We start from the raw sequence: 19,993 nt of genomic DNA, 5'->3' as shown, positions 1-19,993 counted from the left end.
ATAAATTTACTTTAGTACAAATGATTTGTACTTTGCACATTCCCACAACTCTGTGGGAAATGGAAATTGTGCTTCTATTCAATTTTATTTTCCTCAAAGTCCAGTTTGGGTCCTGTCTTTCCATCACTTCAAATGTAGTTAATACTCCCTTTTAGGTATAGTTAATGTTTGAAATGAGTAAGTAAGTGATCAGACACATGGCAGCTGCAGATGGCATGCAGTTTATACAGGTATGACTAAGACCATTAGGCTCCTGAACGTGGCACCTAAAATCTTTGTTTATTCATGGCTTTCATGAATGTCTTCATTTAATTATCTGGTTTTTTTTTTTTTTCCTTTTAGTCTGGAAAAGAATGGAGGACCATCTATAATTCCTGTCTTTAAAAAAGGTAATTAATTTTTCTTTTATTTCTTTAATGCTTGCCAGACGTGGCAGGCTGTAATTCTACCTTAGGCTTTCTACTGCTGTGATAAACAAATACCATGACCAAAGCCAATTTAGGATGAAAAGGATTTATCTCATCTTACAGCCCCTCATCCAGGGAAATCAGGGCAGGAACTCAAGGCAGGAACTGATGCAGAGGCCATGGACAAGAACCAATTTCTGGCTTACTCAAGTTTACTTTCTTTTTTTTTTTTTGGTTTTTTCAAGACAGGGTTTCTCTGTGTAGCTTTGCGCCTTTCCTGGAACTCGCTTTGGAGACCAGGCTATTCTCGAACTCACAGAGATCCGCCTTCCTCTGCCTCCCGAGTGCTGGGATTAAAGGCATGCGCCACCACTGCCCAGCTTCAAGTTTACTTTCTTATACATCCCAGGACCACCTTGCCAGGGTGGTAGCAACAGCCACAAAGGGCAGAGCCCTCCCACATCAATCATAAATCAAGAAAACACCAATATGCTTGCCTACAGGCCAGTGTTATGGAAGCATTTTCTCAACTGTGGTTCCCTTTTCTCAGTTATGTCTAGGTCTGTGTCAAGATGACAAACCAGCTCACACTCTATCTTTAATAATTCAAAATGTGGAGACAATCCTAGAGGAAACATCTGGTTTGCAATTTCACACACAGAAGACACCTTCCCTTTATAAGCCTGTATTAATCATTTAAGGTCTTTCCCTACTATCAGTTGCCAAAGATTTCTCTGGCAGGATGGTACAGTGGGTAAGAGCACTTGCCAATAAACTTAATTACCTGAGTTTGAACCTCAGAACCTATGTGGTAGGAGAGAATTAATTCCCACAGGTTGTCTGTTAGCTCTGACCTCCACACCTGTTGCCATACACACATAGCAACAACAAAAATTAAAAGATCTTTCTCTGTTATTTCCAGGTCAAATAGGAATAAGGCACCATCTAAATACGTCTTAAGCAATCTTGCTCTGTAGCTAGAGTTTTCTTGCCTGGCCCACAGTCAGGGCAAATCTCTCTCACCTGCCAGTCCCACAGCCTCAGACCCAACCAAGTAAACACAGAGACTTATATTGGTTACAAACTGTATGGCTGTGGCAGGCTTCTTGCTAACTGTTCTTACAGCTTAAATTAATCCATTTCTATTAATCTATACCTTGCCACATGGCTCGTGGCTTACCGGCATCTTCACATGCTGTTTGTCATCGTGGCGGCTGGCAGTGTCTCTCTGACTCAGCCTTCCACTTCCCAGCTTTATTCTCCTCCTTGTCCCGCCTACACTTCCTGCCTAGCCAATGGCCAATCAGTGTTTTATTTATTGACTAATTAGCAACATATTTGCCATACAGAACATCCCACAGCATTGCTCTTGTAAAATTTCATGTACAATTATTCTGAAATTTTTACACCAAAGGCCACATTGTTTCCATTGATACTTGACAGTTTGGGCTCAGTTGGTAGTTGACAGTTGGGTAGTCTAGGTATGAGGAACTGAGAGTCTAGATCTTACAATATTTTAACTCCTTTCTATTTTATTTTTTAAAGTATCTTTTCATACTGTGTACTGTGTGTCTATATGGGACATGTGCACAAGTGTCAGATGCCAGTGGAGATGGAGTTACAGGAGGTTGTGTACTGCCTGATGTGTATGCTGGGGACAGAGCATGAGCTCTGCAATAGCACTGCATGCTATTAACAGCTGAGCCACCTATCCAAGACCTTGTTAGGTATTTAACAGGGAATAAACACAAATTACTTATTTTCATGCACATGCTTAAATCTGCCAACCTTAGAAAGGGCCCATGACAAAGTATAATAAATAATAAACGTCTATGATATAACCAGTCAGAAAGAGAGCAGGAAAATAAGAAGAGGAATGCAGGCTTGGAGGATGGCCCAGTGGGCGAGAGCAAATGCTGCTCTTCTAGAAGACCTGAGTTTAGTTCACAGCATCCATGTGTAGCTCACAGCCACATGTGATTTAAACTCTGAGGAATGTGACACCCTCTTCTGGCCTCAGTGGGCACCTACATACTGAATACATTCACACACACAAATAAAATTTCTTTAAAGAGAGAGAAAAGAAACATTTATTCAGGAGTTTCTGTAGAAAGCAGGTATGCGTTTTAGTTAGGCAAAGAAAATAATAAGTACTCATATTATACTTAGGCCCTTGACTTGAGAGACATTTAACTGTGGCCTCTTACTTCCAGGGAAAGAGCATCGAAGAAAAACAAGGCCTAAAATCCAACCGAGAGATTCTCTGACTTTAATACCCCCTGTAACTAACTTCATGGGGCTCTTCAAAACAACAAAACAGGCCACTGTTTCCCATAACATTTTCTCTTTTTCATCTGGAATTTCATCAGATATCATAAATGTATCAAGACCAAGAATAGTGTGTTTGAACAACCTTGGGAAACGTGAGCAGAAAGCCAACACAGAGCCCACAGAAAGCTAATAATAATAATAATAATAAAAGCATTTGAACATGAAAAGATTCTTGAGTGGTCTTTCAGGGAATGGAGTCTATGTTGTTGTTTGAATGGAAGTTCTTTATATTAATACAGAACAGATCTTAAATTCACATGGAATTTAATATCAGGTTTGAGTTATTGCTTCAAAAAATAAGTAGAATTTTTATATAGAATGACTGCATTTATACCTGTCATTTATCAACTGTCATGAGTAGATAATATATATGTATATATGTACATGTGTATCTATATCTATATATGTTTCAAGAGTTAGAAACATTTTTGAGTTGGTATGCTGAGTTAAAGAGCATGCTAACACTTATTACAATACTTTAAGTATTACCAAAGTGCGAGGCTTATGAAACGTGCAATGTATAATGTCTAAATACTCAATCTAACATCTGGAATCACCACCCATCAGGTACATAAGGGAGTGTGATTAAATGTGTAGCCACTAGCGCTGTCCCATTATCTACAGAAAGTGCCTTTACTCTGCATTTGATAAGGGCATTCTTGTGGCTGAGAACTATTGTTGTAAAATATTTTAAGGTGTGTTACTTTTGTTTATGTTGCATTTGTTTAACACTGTGAAGCTGTGTTACTGTGCCTGTGTAAAACACCTGATGGTCTAATAAAGAACTGAATGGCCAATAGCAAGGCGGGAGAAAGGATAGGCAGAGCTGGCAGGCAGAAAGAATTAATAGAGAAATCTAAGAGAAGAAGTAGCCACAGAAGGAGGAGAACTCCAGGGACCAGCCACCCAGCCAGCCACAGAGTAAGAGTAAGATTTACAGAAGTAAGAGAATGGAAAAAGTCCAGAGGCAAAAGGTAGATGGGATAATTTAAAGTTAATTAAAGCTGGCTAGCAACAAGCCAAGCTAAGGCCAGACATTTATGATTAAGAATACGTCTCTGTGTGTGATTTATTTGGGAGCTGCGTGGCAGGCCCCCCAAAAGAGCAAAAAACAATCAACAATAAACTATATGAGGTAGTTGCTCAAAAGTTCCATATTAATGGGTGCAAACTTTGATATTGGTCCTTTACAGCAGTAGACAGACACGATCAATGCAAGCAAGGCTTCACTTATTCTTTCACTTCTCCATCCCTTTTCTCTATTCACTTTGCCTCCATATACTCTGAAGGTCTTTCTGTAATTCACGATCTACCTGGGCTGCAGTAAGCATTGACCATACATATTAACAAACAGTTGTTATAATAATGGTCATGATGGTGGTAGCCACCCTCACTTAAGGCTTTCACAGAGCTCATCTGTGTTCTTAATCACTGCAAAACTGCAAAAATAAAATATATTATTAAATATTTAAATCTAAGTTTTATCAATTGCTCCGAGCTGCTATTTTCTGATGGATTATAATAGGAAATGTAGGAAAATGTATGTTTAATATTAGAAAGAAATGAATCAAATGGTAGGAAACTATCATTTTTTCAGTGTCATTAAGGGTAACTCTTGAAGTTATTATTAAGCCTCTACCATGAACAACCAAGCCTTGATGTAGCTTCAGGTGGGCTCAAGATATTTTACAAACAACCACAGGCACTTCCTGAGTAACTTAGCTTAACCAGACTATTCTACCATCCTGACAACTTACAGTATTTCTCCCAAAGAATCACTGCCAACTCTTTAAAATATTTATTTTGCTGAAAAAAATCTTGAATACAATATAGTCTAACCATAGTCTCCCCAACTCCTCCAGATCTTCCCACCCACCTCCACACCCTTTTTCTTATTAGGAAACAAATAGGCAAATAACAACAAAAACTCCAAACAAACCAGAACTTTTTAAAAAAGTAAACACAAGAAACAAACACACACAAACCTATAAAAACATAAAATTGGATCCACAATATATAAGCAAAAGACCAGTAAAACAAAACAAACAAACAAAAATGCCCAATCAAACCAACATGAGACAGAAAGTCTACAAATATGCCATTGAGTCCATTTTGTGTTGACCATCTACTGCTGGGCACGGGACCTATCCTGAAGTGTGGTTAACACACCCAGTGAAACTCCGTTGGAGAAAACTAATTTTTCCTATGCAAATGGATTATCAGTTGGAGAGAACTTCTTGGTTCAGATGTGAGTTCATGTCCACTTCCCCTCTCTGCACTGGGACTCTATCTGGCTCGGACCTGTGCAGGCCCCATGCATGCTGCCACATCTCTCTGAGCACATATGTACATCAGTCTGTTGTGTTTGGAGGCCACTGTTCCCGTAGAGTCATCCATCCCCTCTGATTCTTGCAGTCTTTCTGCTTCCTCTCTGGCATAGCTCTCTGAACATGGGGAGGATACCCTCAACTCTTCAAAATTAATTTTTATTATTGTATTGTTTTCTTTTAAAAATTATATACAAAAAAGCCTCGAGGACATACTGAGCATTACCAGATGTGCTGTAATCAAGGATGTGGGAGGTTCATGCAGGAGGCTTGCTAAGAGTTCAAGACCAGTGTGAGCTATATAGTGAGTCCTAGACAAGCCTGGGCCACAGAGTGAGACTGTCTCAAAAACAAAAGAATACAAAACAACAAACAAACCCCCATTTGATTTCAGTGACCCACTAAGCTAATTTACCTTTGCTTCACTGTAAGGTAAATTTGGCATGTGTTCATCAACAGAATTCAGTGTTGCTCCCTTATCCCAACCTTCTCAAAGCCAAGTATTCAAGGATTAGAGACATGGCTGCTGTCTAGGGTTCACACATTTTCTTTAGCTATACTTTCCCCTTACTTGTATCATGAAATAATTAGTAATTTTGACATACGTGCATGATTATAGCACTTGGAACAACTTTTAACATTTTCAAAACACAGATTATGAGTATATTCATAATATAAATTTTCATAAATTTTCTTCTATAATTTATATGTCCTGACAGCAGTAGTCACATGAAAGGAGTTTGTTAATTTATAATCACATATACAAAATGCAAATCCAAATGTAAAATGTGAATTCCTGAACTAGTTGTTGCTTTTACCTGTTACTTCTTTACCAATCCTATTATACAACAGCAAACTAATAACAAAGAATAAAAAGCTATTTTAAGTAATGGCTGTTTCCAGTTGCTCCATTTCTAGGAGAAAGTAGGTGATCATAAATTGAACTAAAGAATTGCTTATGGAACTTTCTGAGAAGCTAGCTTAAAATAGGACTAAAATAAGAGACGTTTCCATTCTAGATAAGAATGGTGGTATATGCCTGTAATTCTACTATTGGAATACTCTAAAGTGAGGCACCTGAAAAAAAAGTTTTTTCTATGCTAAATTTTTTATCTTTACCTTCTCTAGCTTTTCAATAAAACATGTCACCAAAGACTAGAAAGTTCACAAAATTAACAACTTGGTCCAGTATATAGAAACATCTCATGGCAAAATCAGTAGACATAGCAACATTTTTCCTTTAAACAAATTAAGATTTATTATCAATTTTTAAAATGTTACGTGTATGAGTGTTTTGCTTGCATTTATGTTTGTGTTCCACATGCATGTTTGGTGCCCTAGGAGGTCAGAAAAGGATGCTGGATCCATTGGAACTGGAGTTCTGGACACTTGGGAGCTGCCATGTGGATGCTGGGGTCCTCTGCAAGAACAAGAAGTGCTCTTAACCACTGGGCCCTCTCTCCAGCCCCAGTAAGACTGTGCTTACAGCCCCAAATGGATATAGTTACTTTAGACCAAAAAAAAAAAAATAAATAAATTTACAGTATCTACAATACCAAGGTTCAGAGAAAATTATCTAAAACAAACCTTTCTCATCCCATTTATTTTCATCTTAGTAAATATAATTTAAAAAAATATTGGGTGTGAAAGTATGTGGCCCAATTAGACAAAAATTAAAAGCATATAGTCTTCAGAGCATGACACCTAAAAATTTACTTAGCCAGTAAAGTCCATATTCTGTTGGTCAAGTTCTGTCATAACTCAGGAGTCTGTGATTAGATACAGCTGAGACCTGGCTTGATTTTAAAACTGCTCTCATTGAAGAAGTCAGTCTACTGTAGTAGCGGTCAAAAACTAGCTTCTACTCTCCTGAGAAAAGTGAAAATGACTTAGGATCCATGATACAGGGCCAGGAATCAAAAGAACCACTGTATTTCTCTCAAGGATATTTTTTTTCCCACCTGCCAACATCAGTCAGTTCTTCATCCTTTGATTTCACTGGTTTTTGATAATAAGCCATTCTCTTTCGAAAAACTGTAACATGCAGTTATTATCTTTCAGAAGAAAAGATTAAAAAAAAAAAAAAAGAAAAGGAATTTTAAAAGAGTCTTGGGCCTGGTGAGATAACTCAGGAGGTAATGTACTTGCACGCATGGTCCCAAGTTCAATCTCCAGAAAGTACGTAAAACTACCAGGCACGGCAGTGTAAACTTGTAATCCCGTGCTAGGGTGGTGGGGACAGCATCTTGCTGAGGATCCCTGGTCAATGTCCTCTAGTCTAATTGGTAAAGCTCCAAGACAATGAGAAGCCTGGTCTCAAAGGAGGTTGACAGCATTCCTGAGAGTTAACACCTGAACTGTGAATGACTCCTTGCTACCATACACTCACATAGGTACCCCTGCACACACATGTGCCCTCCAGGAATATGCATACACACATGCATAAAAAGTCTTGAAGCCTAATGAACATATTTATATAATTTGATATCAAAAACTTAAAACTTATTATTTGAGATATTACCTGTAGAGACCTTTGATAATCACCAATCAAATTGTCATTTTTAATCGTGGTACTTTTATGGCAGCTTCTGCAACTTCTTTGGATATGTCTACTCCAAGAGGACATCTGCATGAAAATCAGAGGTCACATGACTTTATGCTTGAGTCACAACCTGTCACAACTTTTGCATATGATCTGCTTGGAGTCTGGACAATGGTGGAAGTAATGGAGAGTCGGCATAGGTGACGAGGATTCTTACACAGATACAAATGGGACAATGCACGACACTACCCTATTCATAAGAAACTTTAATTTTGAGGTATATTTGCAATTTCTACTGCTCCAAAGGACTGTAAATTAGTAAGTTTAAAACAAAGTGGAAGCTGGGGATATATAGTTCAAAGGTTCAATGGTAGTGTTTCTGTTTAAGCACACGCAAAAACTTGGATTCCACAAACTCTCAAACAACAAAAAAGCAAATGGAAAAATAACCCTTAAAATCAAACATAAAATACAACAAAAGATGTCATAATCTTTTACAAAGGTCAAAATGGAAATAGCACTAAACACATAAAGTCCAGTCTACATTTGTTTGTGTTTGCACTTTCCTAGGTTTCCATGACTTCTCAGAGTTCACAAGTTGCTCTGTCCTTTTCAACTTGCCCTTGCTCTTCTAGACCGGAGAGCTCTTCACTTCCTACCCACTTTATCTATTCTTCCTTAGTAAATAAAGTGAAACCTCAAATTCCTGCTTTTCTATGATACTGCTCAAGGTTAAGACTCTGACCTGACCCCAGCTGGATAAAGCCATCATCGCCAGCCCAGACCCTGCCACAAGGAGGCACAACTGGACCAGCCAGTATCATCTGATAAGCAGCAATGTAAGTGATTCTTTCAGACACTACCCTCAACTTTGGCCATTCACAAATGATATCAACAATCAGTGGTTCCTGAAGCACAACTCTGGTGCTGAGAAGTGCAAAATATCAGAAGAAATAATGTTCAAATATACTTATGTCAAGTTATGGAATGTAATTGTCCTAAATTATTCCCTGACTAACTTGAACAGAACTTGATAGCAAATTAAAAAACTGCTCTTGGAACTGTGGTTAGAGAGAGGACATAAGGCTTACAGTGAAGAGCTGCCTTCTGGCTCATTCCCATCGATTCCTGTAGGAGCACAGTACAATCTGAATGTTATCTTCATGTTTCCCTCAAGTTTGCTAACACACCAACCGTCCTTAGACAATGCTAGACAATACAAAAGTACAGCTCATGCCGATGGCTTTTCTTTTATTAAAAATACTTTATGTGTATGCATATGTGCCCGAGTGCATGTATGTATGCATTCAGGAGCCCATGGAAATCAGGGTGTTGGATCCCCTAGAACTGGAGTTAGTGTGGCTGTTAGTTGCCATGTAGATACTGGAAACAGAACCCAGGTCCTCTGTAAGAGCAGGGAGCACTCTTAACTCCCAAGCCATCTCTCCAGCCCTGAAAAGTGTTCTTTTCTAGTAAGAAATAAGACGTTGTATCACCATTATTCATGGCCTGTAGAAACAGGCCATGGTTCATATATGGCCCGCTAAAATTTTTATAATTTGATTCTGTAGCAGAAATATTTCTTATCAACTATTTCTCAAGTATATTCATGAAAACCAGTCATTGTCCTTAATGTACCACCAGAATGTCAACAAAAACTTCATATATAAAAAACATACTCCTTTTTCTTTTATAATATATAAAAAACATACTTTCTTTTTCTTTTATAATGTAATTTGTATAAACACAATAAATGGTACTACGTACTTTGGTTCATATCGGATGTCTTCTACATCATGTAAAATGCCCAAGCCAGCACGTAATCTTTCAATCCCATTCCTGAATAATAATAATAATAATAATAATAATAATAATAGTAATAATAAAACATTGAAACAGCCTCAAGATCTGAAGGATGAAAATATAGTATGGTAAGTTGGTAATGACTATTTACATGATTACAAGTAAATCACATATTCTCTTGTGGATTACCATGCAATCATAATGCCATTATCAGTGCACAGTCTTGGAGGAGGACACAACAAAGTGCATTGTGTTGCATCTGCTACAATTTCCAACGCTCTTCGGATATACAAGTTACTTGCAACACCTCCAGATACAACCTGAAAGAATTGGGAAGAGGAGTATTAACAGCTATCACACATGGATATGAACCAAGCTCTTAATAAACTTGGGGGAAAAAACCCAGCTTTATCCAACAAGAAACTAATTGAGGTTAAGTAATATATCACTTAATATATTTAGTGATATATTTGCAGAATAAAAATTTGGAGATAATAATCACAATTTTAAGCCAGCATGTATTCATTGCTAGCATTTTAAATACTTTCATAGTACCAGAAAGTGTCTCTGCAACATTTGCAATCATAATACACCAATATTTTAGACTGCATTTTGCACTTTTATCATTGAGCTACCCAGCTCTTAATAAACCATTATCTTTAATATTCATTTTTAATATTCGATTTTATAAATTGCCAGATTTAGACATTTCCTTAGTTTATAATTTTCAAAGATTTAAGACCTATTAAGTAGGAAGATTATCAAGTCTTGTAAGCATATTTAATGGGATTTCATTAAAAGATGGAAGATAGCAGCCTCCTCCTCTAAAAATAGTAATCACAAGGGTTATTCTGGTTTCTTTATTGTAAACCCTCTTTAGAGTTCAAAGAGAAAATGTAGCCTGGGATTTTTTTTTCTACATAGGCTGTAGAGATGCTCCATAAAGATGTTATGTCTTCCTTCACAATGGTTATACATCACTTTTATTCTATATTGTTCTACATTGTCCATTATGAGACACAACGACCTACTCATCCTGAATAAAGTCAACTAGATTCCTGGGGGTAAGCAACGTGCTGGAAAGCGTCCCATTACTAGCAGGAGAGACGACAAAGCTTACTAATACTGCGTTAGCTGGAGGTAACAGATCCTTTTGCTTGCAAAACAGAATAGCACGATGTGTTCTCATCGCAAGGTGGCGCGCTGTTGTATGCTGCACCGCAGCAGCAACGTCTGCAGCTGAAGACAGGATTTGCCCCTTCTCAATGCCTTCTTCTTTCTCCTTGCGCGTTATTAGCTTATCAATAACATGCTGAAGTCCCGTAAAAGAAAAATCGCAATTTTTAGCATTCTGCATGGGAGGATTGATAGTAAAATGGAATCTATTTCCTTGTTTGGCCAAATGTTCTATAGCCTTCCCACCACTCATCGTAGAATATTCTGGATGTTTGATTAAAGAAAGTCTTCTTGCCACCTATTAAAAACAAACATTTAAAATTTTTTCATACAATATATTTTGATCATAAATTAATTAAGAAAAAGATTACCCACTATGACCAAGTTAGCTTTAATCAGGGATAAAGGGTCAGCGTCAATATATGTAATAAGTGACATTAAAAAATATATTCTTAAATGAGTCACAGGCTATACATTTTGAAATCATAAGATATAAAGATAATAAATTCAAAAATTACTTTAAAAATCTTGAGTGAATACATGGACTATGGCTAATTTCAGGAAATCAGGCCAGTCTTCTCTCGCAGCTGAACAGCAGTGTCTAAGTGCTGCCACCCTAGCTTTTCCCTCTTATACTGGGGTCAGAAAACTGAAGTTGAGGATGGTTATTTAATGGTGAACTTTGAAAATAAGAATCTGACTCATTCTTTCCCTCCATCATTTCAGCCGTTTTGTATATGCAGTAGGCTCCATACTACTCAAAGAAAATCTGTTGTGATGTTAGCAATTATGCACTGGACTCTGATTCCATGTTAATCTTTACTTTTCCCTCACAGGGTCTCACTATATAGCCCCAGTTGGCCTGCAACTCACTATGTAGACCAAGCAGACCTTGAACTCATAGTGATCCACCTGCCTCTGCCTCCCAAGTGCTGGGATTAAAGGCATGTACAATGTCCTGCTCCTAATCACTATATATCCTTATATTTTTACAGCATGCTTATAGTGCTAAGTTTCCCAAACACTTTCACAAGAAGTATTTGACTAACTATATAGCAATAACTACAAAGTATTTGAGCTTTTACATATAGATGTAAAATTCTTACCATTTTATTAAATGGCTAAATATTACAAAATTGAGATGGACATAGTGGTAATTCATACTTGTAATCCCAGCACATGGAAGGCTGAAGCAGGAGAATCACTATGAGTTTTGAGCCCAGCATGGGTTACAGAATGGAACCCTATCTAAAAGAAAAAAAAAAGTTATTACAACTCTTGGAGCTCAGTATGTGGACTAGACTGGCCTCGAACTCACAGAGATCTACATGCCTCTGCCTCAAAAGCTAGGATTAAAAGTCTAATTAAAAGTGCTAGGATTCCAGCACTTTTTTGAGACAAGACCTTGCTACATGGCCCAGGATTGCCTCAAACTTATTAAATAGCCAAAGTTGGCCTTAAATTTTAGTCTACCCTGCTACCCATACCCAGCCTTTTGCAGTAGTTTTTAAAAAGTTTTTCAGTCTAATCAGGCATTGTTCAGAATTCCCTAGGTGACCAGTTTGTTTACTGCTATTCAACTGAAAGAGCCAAAAGAAATGACTTCTGAAGCAGTACCTTGTCAAGCATGTCACCTGGTGCTATGTCCAAAGACTTCCCGAGAAGCAGAAAATCCGACACACCTCGGACTAATGCCAACAGACAGTGACCTCCAGAAATCAAAAGAACTAGAAAAGGAAATTCTACTTTATTGGTTAGCCTAATTGTAAGTGCATGAGCCTCCATATGATGAATAGGAATGAATGGCTTTTTAAACTGATTTACTAGCTGTAAGCTGAATGATAAGCCTACGCCCAGGCTTAGGGCCAGCCCTGGTTTGATGGTAGTTGCCACCGCTGAGAGGTCTTGTGGAGAGAGTCTACCAGCAGAAAGAGTTTCTTCTACTATTCGCTGAATATTTTCTCTGTGAAGCTGTTGAGCTACTGGAGGAACAATCCCACCTGTTCTGGGGGAAAAAAAAAAAAAAAAAAAGACAGTTTTTAAAAAAATTGGGAAAGGAGGAAAACAATGTTACATCTGAAGGCATTCTTACAAATGAACCATTATATTATTATGTATGTTAACACTGTGTGCTTTATAATGCAAGACTGATAAGAGTTCAGTATTTTCATGCTGTGTTCAAAATGGTTTATTTCTGATGAATGAGGTCACCAGGACACTCATAAAGAATTCCAAAGAGGTCATGAACAAAAGAAGGGCAGGATAAAACTGTATTTAGCTCTCATTAATCTTGAGGAGAGAATTTTAGAAATTAAATGCAAGAGTTATTTGACTAAAGTATATTAAACTGGATACAGCCGGGTGGTGGTGGCGCACGCCTTTAATCCCAGCACTCGGGAGGCATAGCCAGGCGGATCTCTGTGAGTTCGAGGCCAGCCTGAGCTACCAAGTGAGTTCCAGGAAAGGCGCAAAGCTACACAGAGAAACCCTGTCTCAAAAAAATCAAAAAATCAAAAAAAAAAAAAAAACAAAAAAACCAAAAACAAAAACCAAAAAAAACCAAAAAAAAACTGGATACAAGAATATGAGGGTCCCAGGCATCAAAGATGACTCATATTTGCTAGGGATGACGGGGAGAAAAAAAATATAAACAGTGAGAAATATGAAGACAGTTTTGTGAAGGTGAGTTTATTTTTAAACACACTGCACTTGAGGTCAGACCAGGACAGGAGATAGCTTGCAATCCTAAAATAAAGTTTGGGAATCTAGTGCTTAGAGTTGGCAGTGGACATTTTTGGTCTGTGTAGGACAGTGAATGATCACTCCAAATACCTAGCTAAGAATCAGCAGGGAAGGTTGGGAATGAAGCTCCAGGGTAAAGCACCTGCCTAATTTACTCAGGGTCTCGCATTCAGTCTCCAGCATGGAAGGACCAATGGGACAGGGACAAAACATGGCCAACAACAGATACTGTAACTTTTAACTGGTTTACAGTCTGGGAAGCAATTTCACAGGTCTGTAAAATTCACCTCTGACATCAAAACATCATTTTAAAATATTTGACATTGCAAGACCATGTAGGATGGTTTCTATACACAGAAATAAAAATCTTCACAATATTCAATGAATATTTAGTTACAACAATATATATATGTATATATTGTATATATATATATATACTATATATACACATATTTTTTTTCAGGGAATGAGGATATAAGGAAATCAATAAGTGTGTTTTGTAACAAAATTTTAAAAACTTATTTAAATATATTTATTTGATATTCCTATTCTCTGTTAGTAGCAACAATACTCTTAGAATAATTTCAGTTTCAAGGCTCATTTCTTAGATTACATTTTTATTTATTTATGGAGGGTGGTGCATGTGGAGGAGGTCAGCTGACTGCCTGCATGAGTCAGTGTCCTCCTTCTACCATTTGGGGGTCCAGGGATTGAACTCAGGTCAGCAAGGGGCTTTCTTTACTAATGAGCCATCTCAATGTCCCTTCAATATTCATTTTTTTACCTTTGTCTCCACACTTAATGTTTAGTTTAATAACATTCTCACCGACACCACCACATTCAAGCCTCTTTACTTTTCTAGCTGTATCTTCTGATTCTTAGAGACCACTGCAGATTGTGATGTCAGAAAACACTAGAAAGCAATTTGTTGTTGACTGTTATTTTCCAACTCAAAATATTTACTTGATTGGAATTTGAGGGTTTGAATTCAAGTCCTTTTTTCCTACTCACTTTTTCCTTGTGTCTTATATATCCATTCCATGCCTTCTTTGGTATTTAATTTTTAGAAATTATGCTAAGCAATAAAGATAAATAATGAGTAAAACTATGGCCTTATTCTCAAATAATTAATGAGAACACATTTTCTAGTCATATTTTAATTTGTATAGAGAGTGCAGGTGATTAAGGAAGAAAGGTAACGTAGACATAAGGAAATCATTTAAATTTGGAGTGTAGGCAAGGGACAATGTAGAATTAAATTAAGTTAGTGAGTAAAGAGAGAACTATCTCTAGCAGTATTTGAGGGTTATGTTTACCACCACTGGATGACTGACTTGGATGTGAAGTGGAGAGGAAGTGAAGAGGTCTGGAAGAGGATACACTAGCAAGCAGCACTTTATCATCACACTTCCCACATTACTTAGCAATGACCTGTTCACTATCTGTCTTTATAGTAACAGAAGTGTTGTTCGTAATGGCTCAATTTTTATTAACTGCAGCAGGTGCTCTAAAAGAATTCATATTTATTCATATTTAACACATGCTATCATGATGATCCAGATTTTATAAATAAGAAAGCTGAAAATATATATTGTCTCAATGTATAGTACTAAACCAGAATATAAAAGTACACATCAGCCTGAGGCAGGCAAGCATAGTAGACGGTTGATTACCTTGGGTCCCTGCCCCTTGATTGTGGATTATGCACACTAGCCTAGTTACTTTACCTGTACCCACTATGCACACACACTCTTCTCCAAACAATGCACTTAGCAACCACTCCCTACCCAACCTGCATGGGGTTATATGTACTTCCGTCTATGAACAACGGTAGACATTTCCCTGGCCCTATAACAATCAAATTTAGACAGTTTTTATTCATATGTATCCCCAACATCACAGAATAAGAATAGAAGGCTGAGCCAGCCTGAACTAGTTTGGATGCATGCGCAGTAAGGCAAAACTGTGTCCTCTAATAACATTTTATGGAGAATCTTCTATTTATCATCTTATGCCTATGCATAACGGGGCATGCATGTGATTAAATCAGATGCATTATGGAAGGGGACATGCACAATGGGAAAAATGAGTATATGACCTAATCTATTAAACAAATTAAAGAAGCACCCAAATTCTGTCCCTGAGTAGTCAATCCCTCCCTTGAATTTCATAAAAGTCCTGAACAAGAGTCAGGGTCTGAGAACTCTTAATCATGTGTCCCGTTACCAATCTTGACAGCATATCCATTTACGATCTGCACTATCATTTTGCTTCTTTTGTGAATCTATGTGCGTCCTTTTCAATTCTTTGGAAAAGAGGCCAAGAACCTGGAAACACTGAGCCCTGACCCCAACACTGGTAGCAAATCCATTTGATCTTTGCCTGAATAACTTACCATATCAAATGGATTTGCTCTCTGTAGCTCTGTGAGCATCAAATGATGAAAGGACCTTCTAGTTCATTTCCCAGTGTGTTGTTTGAGGCTCTATTTTCCCCATAAATTATCCCCAGTTCACTAAGGAAGCTATTTTTGTTTATGGATATGAAAAAGAAATCAGAGGAAAAAGAACCTGCCTAACATTAGTGAGACAATACTAATACCAGACATTTTTTCATTCTTCAAATGCTGGAAACTGATAACTTGCAGATGTATTTCAATGTGTTTTGAATTAGCCAATCATTTATATATATATATATAAAAAAAAATCTAGAGTATCAGGGACTATGGGGGTCCAGCTCCTCGATAGTACCCTCCCAGGGTCCAGGAAGAATCTACAACCAGCTGATAATTAATCTTTGATGAAAAGAAATGAATCTATGTACATGAGACTCCTAGTTCATACACTTTATTAATTCTGTGATAGTTCTCTCTCTACTCAGCTTCTATTCTGCTCTCATGTTTAGCTCCTTTCTTGCTTGATTTCTCTATATTTATCTACTGTCCCCCTCTAGGTTCTATCTTAATTCCTTCAACTAGTTCTGTCCCTTCTAGGTTCTCATCTACCTAGTTCTTTCCCCTATCAGCTCCTCTTCCGTCTCCTTCTCTCTCATCTGGCTCTTCCTCATCTTGTTCTTCTCCATCTGGCTCTTCCTCATCTTCCATCTCGTTCCTCTAGTCCTCTCTTCTAGCCCTTCAATCTAGTTCTTCCCCATCTTAGTTTGTTCCTCTCAAGTTCTTACCCATCTAGTTCTTCCATTCTCTTTTCTCTTCTCTGTGTCTCTGCCCTGGAAGTCCCGGTATATAAAGGGAGGGTCGGAGCTAAATTGTGTAAAGCTATTACTTAATGCCCACCTCTCTTAGGCGGTGTCTCCTTGTAGAATTTACCTTAAGTCAGGAGACTTGTATGTGGGCTGTTATCATTGTTAGTCCTCGGAAATTGGGCGACCACCTGGGCGGTGTCTCCTTGTGGAATTTACCTTAAGTCAGGAGACTTGCCTGTGGGTGGTTATCACCGTTAGTCCTAGGAAGTTGGGGCCCACCTCGGTGGTGTTTCCTGTAGTCCTTGAAAGTGGCTAAGAGAGATAATCTGATTCCAGAGAAAGCCTTTCCTGAGGCTGTTCTCCAAATACCTGGAATGTGTATGTCCAGAAGGTGATCAGTCCACACTGTTAGTCCTTCTTAGGAAAAAGTCAATTGGGAAAACTATGAAGGCACACATGATTTTCATAACAGAATACAGCTTATATATAAGAAGCCAAGTAACACCAAATACTCCTTGGGATTTGGCTTCCTCTGGAGGAATTCCCTGATCCCTCCAGATAGTGACTTTGCCATAACCAGCTGAGTTCTTATGATATATTCCTGCGGCCTGCAGCACTAGAGATTACATTTAAGATGTGGATTTTCACTTTGTTTTGAAAATTCTGATACTTAAGTCTTACATTCTTGAGTGACAACTGGCTAAAGCTGGGTATATTTTGCACTTTATATCCAGTCCAATTATTTAAGTCACCTGTCCTGTGGTCCTCTGCCAACAGTTGGGTTTATAAACCTTCTAAGCTTTAATACAACAATGTTTTAAGTACTCATGTGAATTATATGTGTAAATGAGAATAGTTTGTTTTTTCCCTCAACCATCAGGTGATGCTTTCCTGGGACTGCTGTTGAGACCACAAAACATACACACAGGGGAAAAAGGCACACCAAAGAAAAATCATTGGAAGTAAGTACTGGGAATGAGCTTTCCTTCTTTCTGTCGTCAGGACTGGCAAAAGTTGAGATCCTACTATGGCCTGTGGAATGTCTTAAAAGCCAGGGCGAGGTATGAGATATTTCTACAGCAGGCTTTTTGTTTGTTTGTTTTGAGATAAAGTCTAAGTGGCAATGGCTGACCTGGAACTCACATCAACCTGCCTCTGCTGTGGAAGTGCTGGTATTGAAGGCCTGTACCACAAGGCATGGCTATGTATATTGCAGAATTTAGTGGTTTTTACACTAAGAGTAAGAATTTAACTACTAAAATTTGACTTTTATACATGATAAATGCAAAAGAATGGTTTCATTTTTCTTTAAAAACAAACAAACAACAACAACAACAGGGAATGACCAAAATAGTTTCTACTTACTTTAAATGAACCTCGGTCTGGGAATGCATTGCTTCTCCCAACACATGTCCAGCTTCATCCACTACAGCAGCTGCTGTATCATCACAGCTGGTTTCAATTCCCAGGACCAGTTTATGACAAAAAAGTCTTCCAGGGCAAACACTAAGACTTCTTAAAAGTCCAAAAATGTTACTCTTTGGTGGTTTGGAAAAAACTCCTGCTGTCTTACTTAATATTAGCATACTTTCTACTCTACAAATGATTCCTAGGAAAGAATTACAGAAACATTACATGGAATTGTCATTTGCGATTAATTCATTGACTTAAAATAGTGAATATTTATTTTTTAAGTATTCATTCTTACAAAGTTATAAGAATATTAGTAAAAGTTATCAAAATCTTATAAAGGCCCCATAAATCATTCAATATAAATTAATTAGATTTTACAAGAAGAAAGTGAGGCCGGGCGGTGGTGGCGCACGCCTTTAATCCCAGCACTCGGGAGACAGAGCCAGGTGTATCTCTGTGAGTTCGAGGCCAGCCTGGACTACCAAGTGAGTTTCAGGAAAGGCGCAAAACTACACAGAGAAACCCTGTCTCGAAAAACCAAAAAAAAAAAAAAAAAAAAAAAAAGAAAGTGAGAAACATACAAAGTTATTAATACTCCAAGCTGATCGTCCCTAAAGTGAAAATCTAAGTCACTCTACTCACCTGACTCAGGGCTAGTGGAAACACAAGAAACACTAAAATATGACGTAAAATTGCCTTGGCTATGTTCATAGGATGCAAACAAACACGAATTCCACGTTTAGCTTTGGGTCTCATCCTCAGATATGTCATGTATATGACACATCCCAAAATTAAAAAAATTATTGAAATTTGGAACACTTCTGGGTTGAGGCATTGGGGTAAACAATGCTCGACATTCACGTTATACAACAGTTAATGTTACAGTACAATGGTTGTGTGGATAGTCCTATTTAAAACGAAGTTAAAAAAATTTTAAATTCATGGCAAATAGAACAGATAAAAACAAAACAAAAAAAGACCTCCCGTTTCCTGGGCCTCCTCTCCAAAACAGAACGTACAGCACTTAGTTCAGCTTTTTAAAATATACGCACACCACTCAAAATTTAATTTTGTGGTTTGAAAATAAGTCCTCCCATAAAGCTCATTCTAAATGAAATGCATCTCGGCCAAAACAACTGCAGATACTTTTATCCAATGTTTGGAATCACATCTCCATTTTCTTGTAATAGGTTCATTACCCCAACCTTCTTTCTAAATCCTTCTCCCCTACCCCACCACCCCCAGAAGATAGCAATCTATATATAAACACCCTAGCATTTGCACACTGCAAAGCATGTGTGGAATGAGCAAAACTGGGGTGAGAAACCAAAGCCAACGTCTCAGCTGGGAAAGCGGACCTGCAGAACCAGGACGGAGTGAACTATTCGCAGATTCGAGTCGTGAGCTCCCACAGCCACTTCAGACGAATTAGAGTTCCTCAATTTGGGCAGCACAGCTGGAAACAGCTGGCTCGGAAGCTATGGAGTCGCTGTCGGCGGAGAACTGTAGAGGAGCTGCGACCAGTTCTACTTTTTAAAAAGCCTCTGAGGCAAGACCTGTGCAATACCATCCACCTTGGGAAGCTGCGGGCATCTGCTCGGAGCGCAGACGCCCGGAAGTGACGCCACCGGGCAGCGACACAGTTCTCGGGCGCGGTGTTTCCTATGGCTGGAGAGCCGCTTGGTAAAGAAATGCTTCAGGACGTCTTGAGCCTTCCAGCTTGCCCTCCCGCGTTCTTGCCAGGTTTGTGAGCACCAAGGCTTCTACAGGTCACACTGACGGCGGCTTATGAAGAGGGGTCCGAATTCAGTTGACTGCACTGCGTCCACACGACGCTACATTTTAGGAAAGAGTCCTGCCTTTCCTTTGGTGCCACCGTGAGAAAAAGGATAGGGACATTGTCATCCTGTTTTAGGGAAAATGTCACCAGACCTACAGGTAGTGACCTGAGAAACCTCCCACTTTCGTGGGGAAAGAGTGTTTTCATCAGAAATCAGAACACCGGCAGAATTAGCACTGGATTCCCAGAGGATGGAAGTGTTTGTGGTTGT

At 38.3% G+C, this 19,993-nt stretch overlaps 2 protein-coding genes across 9 annotated transcripts in view; one reads left to right on the top strand and one right to left on the bottom strand.

Annotated features, from left to right (window-relative positions):
* The window catches only part of Ankar (ankyrin and armadillo repeat containing), a 67,146-nt gene extending 64,241 nt beyond the window's left edge, over positions 1-2,905 (top strand). For all 5 annotated transcript variants that reach the window (XM_059278021.1, XM_059278022.1, XM_059278018.1 and 2 more), the window contains 2 exons: positions 343-389; positions 2,621-2,905. In XM_059278021.1, coding sequence (XP_059134004.1) covers positions 343-389; positions 2,621-2,868 — 295 coding nt within the window. In that variant the 3' untranslated portion in view covers positions 2,869-2,905. The remainder of the gene's footprint in view (positions 1-342; positions 390-2,620) is intronic.
* Positions 2,906-4,614: 1,709 nt separating this feature from the next.
* On the bottom strand, positions 4,615-19,562 carry Osgepl1 (O-sialoglycoprotein endopeptidase like 1). Of its 4 annotated transcripts, XR_009382548.1 has the most exons (9): positions 18,585-19,560; positions 17,895-18,138; positions 12,204-12,591; positions 10,531-10,884; positions 9,600-9,730; positions 9,375-9,446; positions 7,587-7,691; positions 6,782-6,934; positions 4,620-6,485 (listed from the first exon to the last, which is right to left on the bottom strand). XR_009382548.1 is itself a non-coding variant. In XM_059278165.1 (8 exons), exons 2-7 carry the CDS (start codon positions 18,113-18,115, stop codon positions 7,613-7,615), a joined length of 1,083 nt encoding a protein of 360 aa, XP_059134148.1. In that variant the 5' UTR covers positions 18,116-18,138; positions 18,585-19,562; the 3' UTR covers positions 4,615-6,485; positions 7,587-7,612. The 4 variants fall into 4 exon arrangements, 3 of the variants coding, with proteins under 3 accessions (XP_059134148.1, XP_059134146.1, XP_059134147.1); XM_059278165.1 differs by lacking the exon at positions 6,782-6,934 and having other exon boundaries at positions 4,615-6,485; positions 10,531-10,722; positions 18,585-19,562; XM_059278163.1 differs by lacking the exon at positions 6,782-6,934 and having other exon boundaries at positions 4,624-6,485.
* Positions 19,563-19,993: the final 431 nt, after the last annotated feature.

Source organism: Peromyscus eremicus, chromosome 13 (genome assembly GCF_949786415.1).
Source record: "Peromyscus eremicus chromosome 13, PerEre_H2_v1, whole genome shotgun sequence".
Taxonomy (NCBI): Eukaryota; Metazoa; Chordata; class Mammalia; order Rodentia; family Cricetidae; genus Peromyscus; species Peromyscus eremicus.
This window is presented reverse-complemented; position numbering and strand designations above follow the sequence as displayed.

Coding starts and splice junctions, on each gene's coding strand:
- Osgepl1 (XM_059278163.1), bottom strand. CDS start 18,115: ATGCTAATATTAAGTAAGACAGCAGGAGTTTTTTCCAAACCACCAAAG. Junction 9,447..9,599: donor AATGGCATTATGATTGCATG/GTAATCCACAAG, acceptor ATTATTATTCAG/GAATGGGATTGAAAGATTAC. Junction 7,692..9,374: donor GACATCCGATATGAACCAAA/GTACGTAGTACC, acceptor ATTTTCATGCAG/ATGTCCTCTTGGAGTAGACA.